Source organism: Physeter macrocephalus, chromosome 11 (genome assembly GCF_002837175.3).
Source record: "Physeter macrocephalus isolate SW-GA chromosome 11, ASM283717v5, whole genome shotgun sequence".
Lineage (NCBI taxonomy): Eukaryota > Metazoa > Chordata > Mammalia > Artiodactyla > Physeteridae > Physeter > Physeter macrocephalus.
The window spans coordinates 127,654,454-127,667,241 of NC_041224.1; the positions used below are offsets into that span (position 1 = coordinate 127,654,454).

Consider the following 12,788-nt stretch of genomic DNA (forward strand, 5'->3'; position numbering starts at 1 on the left):
CCATTTATTTGTGTCTTCTTCAGTTTCTTTCATTTTGAGTGTGGAGCTTTTTCACCTCCTTGGTTAAATTTATTTCTAGGTATTTTATTCTTTTTGATGCATTTATAAATGAGATTGTTTTCTTAATTTCTTTTTCAGATAGTTGGTTGTTAGTATATAGAAATGCAACTGATTTTTGTATGTGAATTTTTTATCCTGTAACCTTACTGAATTTTTCATTAGTTCTAACATTTTTTGGTGACATCTTTAGAGTTTTTTTATATAAAATATTATAACATCTGGAAATAGAGATAATTTTACTTCTTTCTTTCCAATTTGCTCACCGCTGTGGCCTCTCCCGTTGCGGAGCATAGGCTCCGGACGCGCAGACTCAGAGGCCATGGCTCACGGGCCCAGCCGCTCCGCGGCATGAGGGATCTTCCCGGACCGGGACACGAACCCGTGTCCCCTGCATCGGCAGGCAGACTCTCAACCACTGCGCCACCAGGGAAGCCCCCTCTGCCTATTTTTTAATTCAGTTGTTTGTTTGTTTTTTTGCCATTGAATTGTATGATTGCCTCTTATACTTTGGATATTAGCCCCTTATCAGATATATGATTTGCAAATATTTTCTCCCGTTCTGTAAGTTGCATTTTAATTTTGTTGATGGTTTCTTTTGCTGCACAGAAGCTTGTTAGTTTGATGTAGTCCCACTTGTTTGTTTTTACTTTTGTTGCCTTACTTTTGTTGTAAAATCCAAAAAAATCATTGTCAAGACCGATGTCAAGGAGCTTATCCTCTATGTTTTCTACTAGGAGTTTTATGGTTTCAGGTCTTACATTCAAGTCTTTAACCCATTTGAGTTGATTTTTGTGTATGGTGTAAAATAGGGGTCCAGTTTCACTGTTTTGCATGTGGCTGTTTGGTTTTCCCAGCACCATTTAAAAGACTGTCCTTTCCCATTGTATATTCTTTGTTCCTTTATCATAAATTAATTGACCATATATCATAAATTAATTGTGTGTTTATTTCTAGGCTCTACTTTGTTCCATTGATCTATGGGTCTGTCTTAATACTAGTACCGTACTGTTTTGATTACTACAGCTTTGCAATATAGTTTGAAATCAGGAAGTGTGATGCCTCCAGTTTTGTTCTTTCTCAAGATTGCTTTAGCTAATCGGGCTTTAGTGGTTCCATTCAAATTTTAGAATTATTTGTTCTAATTTTGTGAAAAATGCCATTGGTATTTAGATAGGGATTGCATTGAATCTGTAAATTGTCTTGAGTAGTATGGTCATTTTAATAATCTTAATTCTTACAATCCATGAGCATGGAATGTCTTCCATTTATTTGTGTCTTCTTCAGTTTCTTTCATTTTGAGTGTGGAGCTTTTTCACCTCCTTGGTTAAATTTATTTCTAGGTATTTTATTCTTTTTGATGCATTTATAAATGAGATTGTTTTCTTAATTTCTTTTTCAGATAGTTGGTTGTTAGTATATAGAAATGCAACTGATTTTTGTATGTGAATTTTTTATCCTGTAACCTTACTGAATTTTTCATTAGTTCTAACATTTTTTGGTGACATCTTTAGAGTTTTTTTATATAAAATATTATAACATCTGGAAATAGAGATAATTTTACTTCTTTCTTTCCAATTTGGATGCCTTTTATTTCTTTTTCTTGATTAATTGCTCTGGCTCGGACTTCCAATACTATGTTGAATAAGAATGGAAAGAGTAGACATCCCTGTTTTGTTCCTGAGATTAAAGGAAAAGCTTTCAACCCTTCACTGTTGTATGATGTTGTGGGCTTGTCATATATGGCCTTTATTATCTTGAGGTATGTTCCCTCTATACCCAAATTGTGGAGAGTTTTTATCGTGAATGGAAGTTGACTTTTCCAGATGCTTTTTCTGCATCTATTGAGATGATCATATGATTTTTATCCTTCATGTTGTTAATGTGATATATTGCATTGATTGACTGCTGGATGTAGAACCATCCTTGCATCCTTGGAATGAATCCTATTTGGGTCATTGTCTATAATTCTTTTAATGTATTGTTATATTCGGTTTGCTAATATGTTTTTGAGGATTTTTCCATCTATGATTTAAGATCGTTTTTAACGTCTTCTCTTTTTTATAAATTTTATTAACGTTAATATACCTAGTGAGTTTCTCCTTTTGACTGTTACTTCATCTTTTCCCCCTAAAGTATATTAAGTGTTATTTCACTATCAAATCTGTCCTGTTTTCAACAACAACAAAAAACTATCTTTAAAGATATGTTTCAGTAGTTCAATGGCTTCTTGATGTGTTCTTCTGTTATTTGACTTTTATATATCATATAGTTCTTAGTTTAAATATAAATTTAATTCTGTTTTTCTCATTGTATAGAATTAATTACCTCACAGATTAACCTCAGATTAATTTATATAAACAAATTAAAAATAATGGATAAATACATCTAGGTTCTACACTTTAAATCATCATCCTGGGATTTCCCTGGTGGTCCAGCAGTTAAGACTCCCTGCTTCCACTGCAAGGGGTGAAGTTTCCTTCCCTGATCAGGGAAGATCCCCCATGCCGCAGGGTGCGGCCAAAAAAAAAAAAATCATCAGGGCTTCCCTGGTGGTGCAGTGGTTGAGAATCCGCCTGCCGATGCAGGGGACACGGGTTCGTGCCCTGGTCTGGGAAGATCCCACATGCCGTGGAGCGGCTGGACCCGTGAGCCATGGCCGCTAAGCCTGCGCGTCTGGAGCCTCTGGAGCCTGTGCTCCGCAACGGGAGAGGCCACAACAGTGAGAGCCCCGCGTAACGCAAAAAAAAAAAAAAAAAAAAAATCATCATCCTGAGTCCACTTTCAGGATGATTCTGAGCCATTCATTAATCATTGCTCTTAAGATGACTTTAGGGAATTCCCTGGCAGTCCAGTGGTTAGGACTCGGCACTTCCATTCCTGAGGGCACGGGTTCAATCCCTGGTTGGGAAACTAAGATCCTATAAGACACGTGGCACAGCAAAAAAAAAAAAAAAAAGATGACTTTAATGCCGATTTTAATACTGCTAGTCCAACAAATGGTGGTAACTAGAAATTGTTACCATTGTCTTTAAGACCTTGGCTCTAACCAGTTTATGTCATGTCCTCGGTGGTTGTCATTCTTTTAAAGGTGTGCCTTGCCCTGTCAATTTGTATGACTCTAATTTCAAAGGGATCATCATCTGTCACATTGTCACTCCTTTTTTATTTTTTCTCATAATTTACATGTGCAAAGTCACGGAGCTGTTAGGTACCAGAGCCAAGATTCAGAGGCCAGCACATGTTTTTACTTTTGTTTTTTAATATTTATTTATTTTCCTTATTTTTTAGCTGCATTGGGTCTTAGTTGCAGCACATGGGATCTTCGTTGAGGGATATGGGATCTTTTGTTACAGTGAGTGGTCTCTTCATTGTGGTGCTCAGGCTTCTCTCTAGTTGTGGCACGTGGACTTCTGTCTAGTTGTGGCAGGAGGGCTGCAGAGCGCATGGGCTCTGTAGTTTGCAGCACATGGGCTCTCACGTTGAGGCGCGCAAGCTCAATAGTTGTGGCGAGCGGGCTTAGTTGCCCTGCGGCATGTCGGATCTTAGTTCCGCTACCAGTGATTGAACCCATGACCCCTGCATTGGAAGGCAGATTCTTTACCACTGGACCACCAGTGAAGTCCCGAGTCACTCCTTTATAGTCACTCCTTTATATGGAAAACATTATGCTACTAATACTAAGTCATTGAAATAGTAAATCCTGCTGGTCTTGAGATTCTAATTTTCCCAGGCATGTTCACATGGCTATTTTTCAGAAAAGGATTGACATATCGGGCCTGAGACTGGTATCCTTAGAAAGGCCAGCTTGTGAGGTTAGCCTTTGGCTAGCATCTGGAAACTAGAATTTCAGGAGGATTTCCCCCCCATTCTGTAACTTGATAAGAGTAATTTACTGTGCCTGTATTATTTAGGCAAACAGTATGGTTAAAGCTGAAGACCTGCTTTCCTTCTGGGAGTCTGGAATTTTGGTATGTCCAAGGCAGAGGACCACCCATGACCAACTACCCATAAAAATTCTGGGCACAGAGCCTCTAATAAGCTTCTTTGGTAGAAAACATTTCATATGTGTTGTCACAGTTTGTTGCTGGAAGAATTAAGTTTATACTGTGTGACTCCACGGGGAAAGGGCTCTTGGAAGTTTCCATCTAGTTTCCTTCAGACTTTTACCCCATGCACCTTTTCCCTTCGCTGATTTTGCTTTATATCCTTCTGCTGTAATAAATCTTAACCATGAGTAAAGCTACATGCTGAATCCTGAGTTCTCCCAGCAAATCACCAAACCCAGGGGAGATATTAGGGACCCCCAACACAGGTATCATGGCTATGGGTTAAGTCATTTTTTGAATTTTTCAAAAATGAATACATGATGAGAATTATTCATTGTGTTTGTGTTTTACCTTTCTTTCACTTTAGAGAGGTAACTGAAATTCGTGAAATCACCAGAAAATCAGTTCCCCGCAATTCCTTAGAAAGTGCTGAGTACATTAAAGTCATAACAGGTTTATTAAATGCAAAAGACTTTCGTGATCGTATTAATGGGATTAAGCAGCTTTTATCAGATACTGAAAACAATCAAGAGCTTGTTGTTGGAAACATTGTGAAGGTAAGGACTGTCAAAATTAATTTTCATTTTCAATCTGTGGTTAATAAAGTTCATTAGCATAAAAAATGCCCTATTAATATTTTATATATATATTACTTTAAAGTGTTAAACTTAGTGAAAAAAATGCACTGCTTAGGTTTTGCTATGTTAAAAACATTCTGGAACAATTGAAAGTAATTGAGGAAAAAGGTAAGAAAATAGCAGTTTATTTGTTTGACTCATCCCACTAGATGGTAACTCCTTGAAAGCTCTGTATTCTCAGAGCTCTTAGAACCTGGCATTCAGTAAATATATGTTGAGTGAGGGAGTTCCTTGTTGGCCTAATGGTCATTATTCCGGGCTTTCACTGCCATGGCCTGAGTTCAATCCCTGGTCAGGAAACTGAGATCCCCGCAAGCCATGAGGTACGACCCCCAAAAAAATAAATAAAATGTTGAGTGAAACAATAAGTATTTTAAAAACCAGGGCATTTAAGAGACTTGATATTACTAAGGAATAGATAATAAAAGTTTTCATATGTAGGTTAGAAATCTGCATTTGCTAATTTTTATATATTATGTTAATATATATTTATAAATATATATTTATATTTTATAATTTGTATAGGAAGACAAGAAGCAATAGAAAGGGAGACAGTAGTAAATTAATAAATGTTAGTGGTACCAGAGTATAGATTACTTATGCTTCATCAGAGTTTAGTTCAGTTAATCCCATTAGTAATTTATGCATTAAATTCCATTTTAAATTTGTATTAGGTTCATTAAACTTGGCAAACATACTATAACAACTCTATTCTAGTGGTGGTGTCTCTTAATTTTCGGAAGAAAAGTACCATGTTACCATGTCATGGGAATCAGAAAGTTACATTTTCTGATATCTGTTGAGTAATTTTCATGTATCTATATCTATATATATCAGGAATTATTAGTTAATAATCTTGGTTTCACAGAATAGCTCTTCCCTCACCTGATATAGGTAAAGAATTGCTTAGCATTCACTTTATTTTATCTTGAAGTTATGAAAGCTAAGAATTAGAAGAGCAAGGAACAATTGTTTAAGTACTCAGGTTAAGAGGTGATAATAAAAACTTAACTCTGAAATTGCATCTAAAATTCTCATAAGAAACCTAAACTGAAACTAGGCTAAATCTCTGTAGTAAAACGGACATGTCTACCTCTGTTACAAATAGAGATAAGAATGGAAAATTTTCTTAAGTTCTTACAGTTAGCTAAACCTGCACATTTCAGAAAACAGCATTTTTATCACATTTATAGTAAATCAGTTATCTGTGTACTGAACCAAATTTCTCAACCTTAATTTAGTAGGATGTCTTTTTAGGTGATGTTTGAAGCCTTCTCTTTTTGCTATAAGAAGATCGGACACTTAGATTTAGCATCAAAATTTTTATAAAGTTCCTATTATCTAAGTTCAAGTTAAGTAAGATGTGTGTGTGTTTTTAAATAGTACATTTCTCCTTTAGTAGGACGAATACTATGAAATGTCATAAGGAATTTAAATATAATAGATATCAACATTATTTCACTTTAAATAATTTACCAATTTACTTCCAGATCTTTGATGCTTTTAAATCTCGACTTCATGATTCCAATAGTAAAGTAAACCTGGTGGCTCTAGAAACAATGCACAAAATGATTCCTTTGCTTAGAGACAACTTATCTCCTATAATCAACATGCTCATCCCGGCAATAGTAGATAACAATCTGAATTCCAAGAATCCAGGCATTTATGCTGCTGCCACAAATGTTGTTCAGGCACTGAGTCAGCATGTAGGTAAGAAATCTTACTTTGGCATTCAAATTATTTTGGCTTTACTTTCGTGTTTTCTGATTCTACACATTTTCTATAATGCTGAAAACCTAGCTGTTAAATTTTTGTCAATTAATGTTGTGACAGAATTTTTTTATTTTCTCAGTAGCAGTTTTAATTATTTTTAGTGATTAAATACCATCCCATTAAATTGACTTTCTCTTCCCTTCTTTTTGACTTTTTCAATTCTTATTTTCTACCTCAACTTCATATCTGATACAAAATTAACTCAAAATGGATCACAGATTTAAATGTAAAATTTAACTGTAAAACTTTCAGAACACATGAGAAAATCCTTAGGACCTATGCTTGGTGAAAAAAAAGAAAAAAAGTGTGATCCAAAAAAGTCCATAAATTGGACTTCATCAAAATGTAAAACATTTACTTTGCAAAAGACCTTATTTTTTTTACATGAAAATATTTATTTTTGTGTTACAAAAATAAATCCAAGCAGATAATGAAATAGACATATTTTTTAAGTGTCCCATCCTGGGCTCCCTGTCCTAGAAGTTAGTAAACAGTTCAAGTTTAGGTTGCTTCATACTTGTTCTGGGTGCTATGAGGTCTCCATCTTAGAACCATATTTCTTTAGTTTAGCTCGTAACTAATTGGACAAGTCATCCTCTATGTCATCATTGCAATTATCCTCCCAGACAAACTGCAGATTTGGAGGAAATATTTGCAAACCACATATCTGATAAATACACATATCTAGAATATATAAAAAACTCTGGGGAATTCCCTGGCCTTCCAGTGATTAGGACTCCGTGCTTCCACTGTAAGGGGGCTTGGGATTGATCCCTGGTTGGGGAACTAAGATCCTGCAAGCCGTGCGGTACGACCTGGCCCGGCCAATAAATAAATAAATAATAATAAATAAAGAAGTCTTAAAACTCAACATTAAAAAAAAAATCTAATTAGAAGATGGGCAGAAGATGTGAAGAGACACTTATATGGATGGCAAATAAACACATGAAAAGATGTTTAACATTCCCAGTCATTAGGGAAAAGCAAATACAAATTAAGACCAAAATCATTACACAAGTGTATTAGTCTGTTCGGGTAGTTAAAACAAACTACCACAGCCTGGGTGGCTTAAAAACAACAAACACTTATTTCTCACAGTTCTGGAGCCTGGGAAGTCCAAGATCAAGGCACCAGCAGATTTGGTGTTGAGTGAGGGCCCTCTTCCTGGTTTATAAATAGCCATCTTCTGGCTGTGTCCTCACATGGTGGAATGGGCAAGGGAGCTCTTTGGGGCCTCTTTTATAAATGCACTAATCCCATTCGTGAGGGTGCCACCTTCATGACCTTATTACCTCCCAAAAGCCCCACCTCCAAACACCATCACACTGGGGATTGGGTTTCAACATATAAATTTGAGCGGGTATGCAAACATTCAGTCCACAGCAAGTATTAGAACAGCTAAAATTAAAAATAGTGACAACACCAAATGCTAACAAGTTTGCAGAGAAACTGGATCTCTTACGTTGGTGGTAAGAATGTAAATAAAATGGCATAGGCACTCTAGAAAATTGTTTGGCTGTTTCTTAAAAAACTAAGCATGCACTTACCCATCAGTTGTGTTCTAGGCCTTTATCCCAGAGAAATGAAATCTTATGTCCTTGGAAAAACCTGCACGATTGTTCATAGCAGCTTTGTTTGTAATAGCGAAAAACTAGATATAATTCAGTGTGTTAATGGTGAAAAAAACTGATACATCCATATCATAAAATATTAGTTAACAATAAAAAGGAATGAATTATTGATACATGAAACAGTTTGGATGTATCTCAAGGTCATTATGCTGAGTGAAAAAAATCCAGTGCCAAAAGGTCACATGCTGTAGGATTCCATGTGTATAACTTTCTCAAAATGACAAATTTGCAGAGATGGATAACAAATTAGTGGTTATCAGGGTTTAAGGGCAGTTTAGGAGGAGTGGCTAGATGTGACTGTAGATCTTTGGGGTGATAGAATAGTTCTGTATCTTAATTGTACTGATAGTTTCACAAATTTATACATGTGATAAAATGACTTCGAGTTATATACACGTATTGTACCAATGTCAGATTCCTTGTTTTGATGTGTACTATAATCATGTAAGATGTAACATTTGGGTGAAAGTACACAAGACCTCTCTGTACTGTCTTTGCAACTTCCTGTGAAACTATGAAATTAGAGATTTGAAAAAAATCAGTAAAGGTAAAAACTATCCCCAAAATTTCAATTCTTTTTTTTTTTTTTTTTTTTTTTGATAAACCTATGTACTATCATTTGGAATAAGATGCCTAGGAGATAGGCAGTTCTTTTTCTTTTTTATACCATATGACAGCTCCTTTAATATTCTGTGAGCTATTTTTATTTCTCATTTGCTGTAAGAATATTACTCTGTTAAGGTTTTTTGTTTTTTTTTTTGTTTGTTTGTTTTTTTCCCGGTATGCTGGCCTCTCACTGTTGTGGCCTCTCCCGTTGCGGAGCGCAGGCTCCGGGCGCGCAGGCTCAGCGGCCATGGCTCACGGGCCCAGCCGCTCCGCGGCATGTGGGATCTTCCCGGACCGGGCACGAGCCCGCGTCCCCCGCATCGGCAGGCGGGCTCTCAACCACTGCGCCACCAGGGAAGCCCTCTGTTAAGGTTTTATAGAGAATTTAAAAAGTGTTTAACTATGTAGATTAAATCGTTGTAACACATTTGCATTCACTTGCATGGATTTTTTTTTCCTTTCAATGCTATGTAATGGAAAATAATTAAGATCTTGTAACTCTTTTAAACATGTGTCTCTGTGTTATTCTTTTTGTTTAGATAATTACTTACTTCTACAGCCATTTTGCACAAAAGCCCAGTTTTTAAATGGAAAGGCAAAACAGGATATGACCGAAAAGCTTGCTGGTAAATATTTTTAAATTGTTATTTCTAAAGAAATAATTTATTGACTAAGGATAAACTGATGGACATTTCAATTCAATTTTAGGATAGCTACCAAACTCAATATCATTATCCAAGAAGTAGAAATAAATTGTATAATGATCCGAAAGAGGACCTTTTAAGACTTTTACGCAAAAATTTTCTTCAAAAGAATTTTATTCCTCTTTTCCCCAGTTAGTGTTTAGTCTTCTTGTTAGTAGAAATAAACAGGATAAATAAAAAGACATTAAAATCAAATATTGGTACAGATGGAAAACTACTATTTCAAATTATGTATTTAATAAAAGGTCCATGAGTTGAAACTGTATATGTGTTGATTTAACTACATTTGGAAAACATTTAGATGAATTTTTGGTTTGTTTTCTGTCTTTACTACTTTTGCCTGTCATATATAGATTTCTAATACTTGAAGATCCCAATCTTTGGGAGCAAAGTTTCTGACTTTACTTTTTTTTAAGATACCAAACATTTCAGGGCAAATGGCATAGGGAAGAAGCTTAGTTTGTTTTATATGCTTTCTAATTCTCAGAACTCGAATTTGTTTTTTTTTTTTAAACCTCACTGTTTACCATATTTTTGTGTTTCAGATATTGTTACGGAACTTTATCAAAGGAAGCCCCATGCCACAGAACAGAAAGTGTTGGTTGTTTTATGGCATCTCTTAGGGAACATGACAAATAGTGGCTCGCTGCCTGGAGCTGGAGGAAATATACGCACAGCCACAGCTAAATTATCAAAAGCACTTTTTACACAGATGGGTCAGAATCTGTTAAATCAGGCTGCATCTCAACCATCACATATAAAAAAGAGTTTAGAAGAATTGCTTGATATGACAATTTGAAATGAATTACGAATTTTTGATGAAATATGTTGAACAAAACTGTTTACATGATGACAAATGGAAGTTTTTTAAAGTTGGATTTTCAGTGCCTGCACTTCTCATCCCGTAAATTAAGTCAATAGCTATTTTTATTTGCAGCCTATGTGTACACATCTGTCCTATATCAACCCTATCACCTGCACCCATCACACAAAAATCTAAACTAATATAATCTAATATTCATGAAATCTGGGGCATGTGGAATGAAACCAATTTTAATATTTTTGAGAAAAGTCCTGCTCATTTGCACTATTTTATAGAAACAAATTTGTTGCCCTATATGTACAATTAGACTTTTAATTAAAAATATACTTTTTATTATGTAATCATGTTTTGCTATGTCTCATTACTCAGACTTATTTTATGAAGTGGAAGAAAAGTCACTGAACTGTGTCATCACAAACTAAGTTTTGTGTGCTATTTGTGAAAAACATGTATTTCTGAAATCAGTCTGCTAATATGATTGTGCAGTATTAGCTTGCTTTTGCTGCTGTGTTAATGTGATATATTTGCTTACCATTTGGGTTTAATCATCTATATAATTGTGAAATTTAACAAGTTATAATAAAGCATGATGACCAAAGTTTCAGAAAACATTTAAACATTTTAAATGCACGTTTAGGAAAACGTGTTGAATGTAATTTCCCTATTTTTGTGTGCAAACACTGAATTTTATTTCTATATGTCCTGACATTTATAAAGGTGTTATTTTGCTGCCCAGTTGAGTAATTCTCAAATATAGTGCCAGGTCTTCTATAGCTTTTCTCAGAATTCTTGGGCAACAAGTACTGTATGCATCTTAAAAAAGAAAAGTGGGTTTCCCTCGTGGCGCAGTGGTTGAGAGTCCGCCTGCCGATGCAGGGGACACGGGTTCGTGCCCCGGTCTGGGAAGATCCCACATGCCGCGGAGCGGCTGGGCCCTTGAGCCATGGCCACTGGGCCTGCGCGTCTGGAGCCTGTGCTCCACAATGGGAGAGGCCACATCAGTGAGAGGCCCACGTACCGCAAAAAAAAAAAAAAAAAAGAAAGAAAGAAAAGGAATGTTATAAAATAAAAGGATTTATTTCTGTAGATGTGTGAGAGGTGTCCTATTTTTCCAACTCTGTATTTGTTAAAATGGGGAAAATATGTATTCTGATACTGACCTATCATTTTCACTTGTTATATACTTGATACAATATTGGCCTATCTCTATTGACCTAACAATAGACCTGGGTTATAGTTCTAGCTTTACAGAAAATTCACTCTGTGACCTTGGGCAAGTCACTTGCCAGATTTAGGCCTCAATTTTCTCATCTCTAAAATGGGAGGACTGGACTAGATGATTTTTAAGGTTCCATTTTTCTCTAAAATTCTGTGATTCTATGTTGTAGTTTACTCTAATATCACTTTATTACAATTGTGAACTACCTTCATTCTTTTTCACTTCTGTGTCACTGACTAGTTCTAATGTATTGATATTTGGCTACTTTTTAAATTGTGATTCTTTGTATTACCTGCAATTTCTGAGGAAAAAAGCAAAAAAAAAAAACTTTGAAGCTAATCTGAAAGGAGAGTAAAGATGTGGCTACTTTTTCTGTTTATATACACTGTTTTATAATTAAATACATACTTTAAAAATTCCTTTTCTTCTAAACGTATTTTATTATGTTCCTATAATTTAGGTCCAAAATTGGCAAACATTTTCTGGGAAGGACCAGAAAATAAATATTTTTGGCTTTGTAAGCCACAGATTCTGGCATATTCTTTGGTTTTGTTTTTGTTTTTTTACAGCCCTTTAAAAATGTAAAAAAATTCTTGGCTCAGGCCTCTGGCATAGTTTGCCAACACCTGGCTTAGATTCTTTTGACTTCAGTTGTAACTCTGAAATCATTATTAAATTTTGCTTCAACCTGTGTGATATTCATTATTGAAACAATAGTTACAGATTCTAAATTTTATTAATTTTTACCACTGCCCTTGTTTCATTGCAAATGTGCCTAGTAAATTTGCATTGATTGATTGTTGGATATATTGAAATACATAAATTTCAAAGGCCAAAGAAGAGCACTATGTTATTTAAAGCTTAATCATCCCTTATTTTCAGTAGATACAGTTTGAATTTTGCATTGAAAAAAATACAGTAAATATATCACTACTAATAATGTGGAAACTTTACTTCACACAATCTGTGTGTTTTTATTATAAAGAAAATAGCCATAATGTAACAGAGTCCCACGCCTAAAAGTTTTTTCTGTGTATTAGTAACTTCTTGATATTGAGCACTCAGAAGTCTAGCATTCTGTTGCCAAGAACTGTTACCAACCCAGAAATCAAAAAGAATTGGAGACTGATCACTGATGGAAAGAACTAAAGAAAAGCTGAAGGCTTGAATAAATTGAAATAAAGGAATTTGGTTTTTTTTTACAAGCAGTGATAGTGATAAAAGTCTAACCCAACCAGCACTGCAACTAAAAAATAACAAAAAATTTAAATGGCATATTTACCCAATG

At 35.2% G+C, this 12,788-nt stretch overlaps 1 protein-coding gene across 2 annotated transcripts in view; it reads left to right on the forward strand.

Moving 5' to 3' along the window:
- Positions 1-12,241, forward strand: part of TOGARAM1 (TOG array regulator of axonemal microtubules 1) — an 83,916-nt gene extending 71,675 nt beyond the window's left edge. The window contains exons 18-21 of one of the 2 annotated variants that reach the window (XM_007112789.4): positions 4,474-4,663; positions 6,235-6,454; positions 9,294-9,380; positions 10,004-12,241. In XM_007112789.4, coding sequence (XP_007112851.1) covers positions 4,474-4,663; positions 6,235-6,454; positions 9,294-9,380; positions 10,004-10,257 — 751 coding nt within the window. In that variant the 3' untranslated portion in view covers positions 10,258-12,241. The remainder of the gene's footprint in view (positions 1-4,473; positions 4,664-6,234; positions 6,455-9,293; positions 9,381-10,003) is intronic. The other variant, XM_007112790.4, reaches the window with a different exon arrangement.
- The last annotated feature ends 547 nt before the right edge of the window (positions 12,242-12,788 follow it).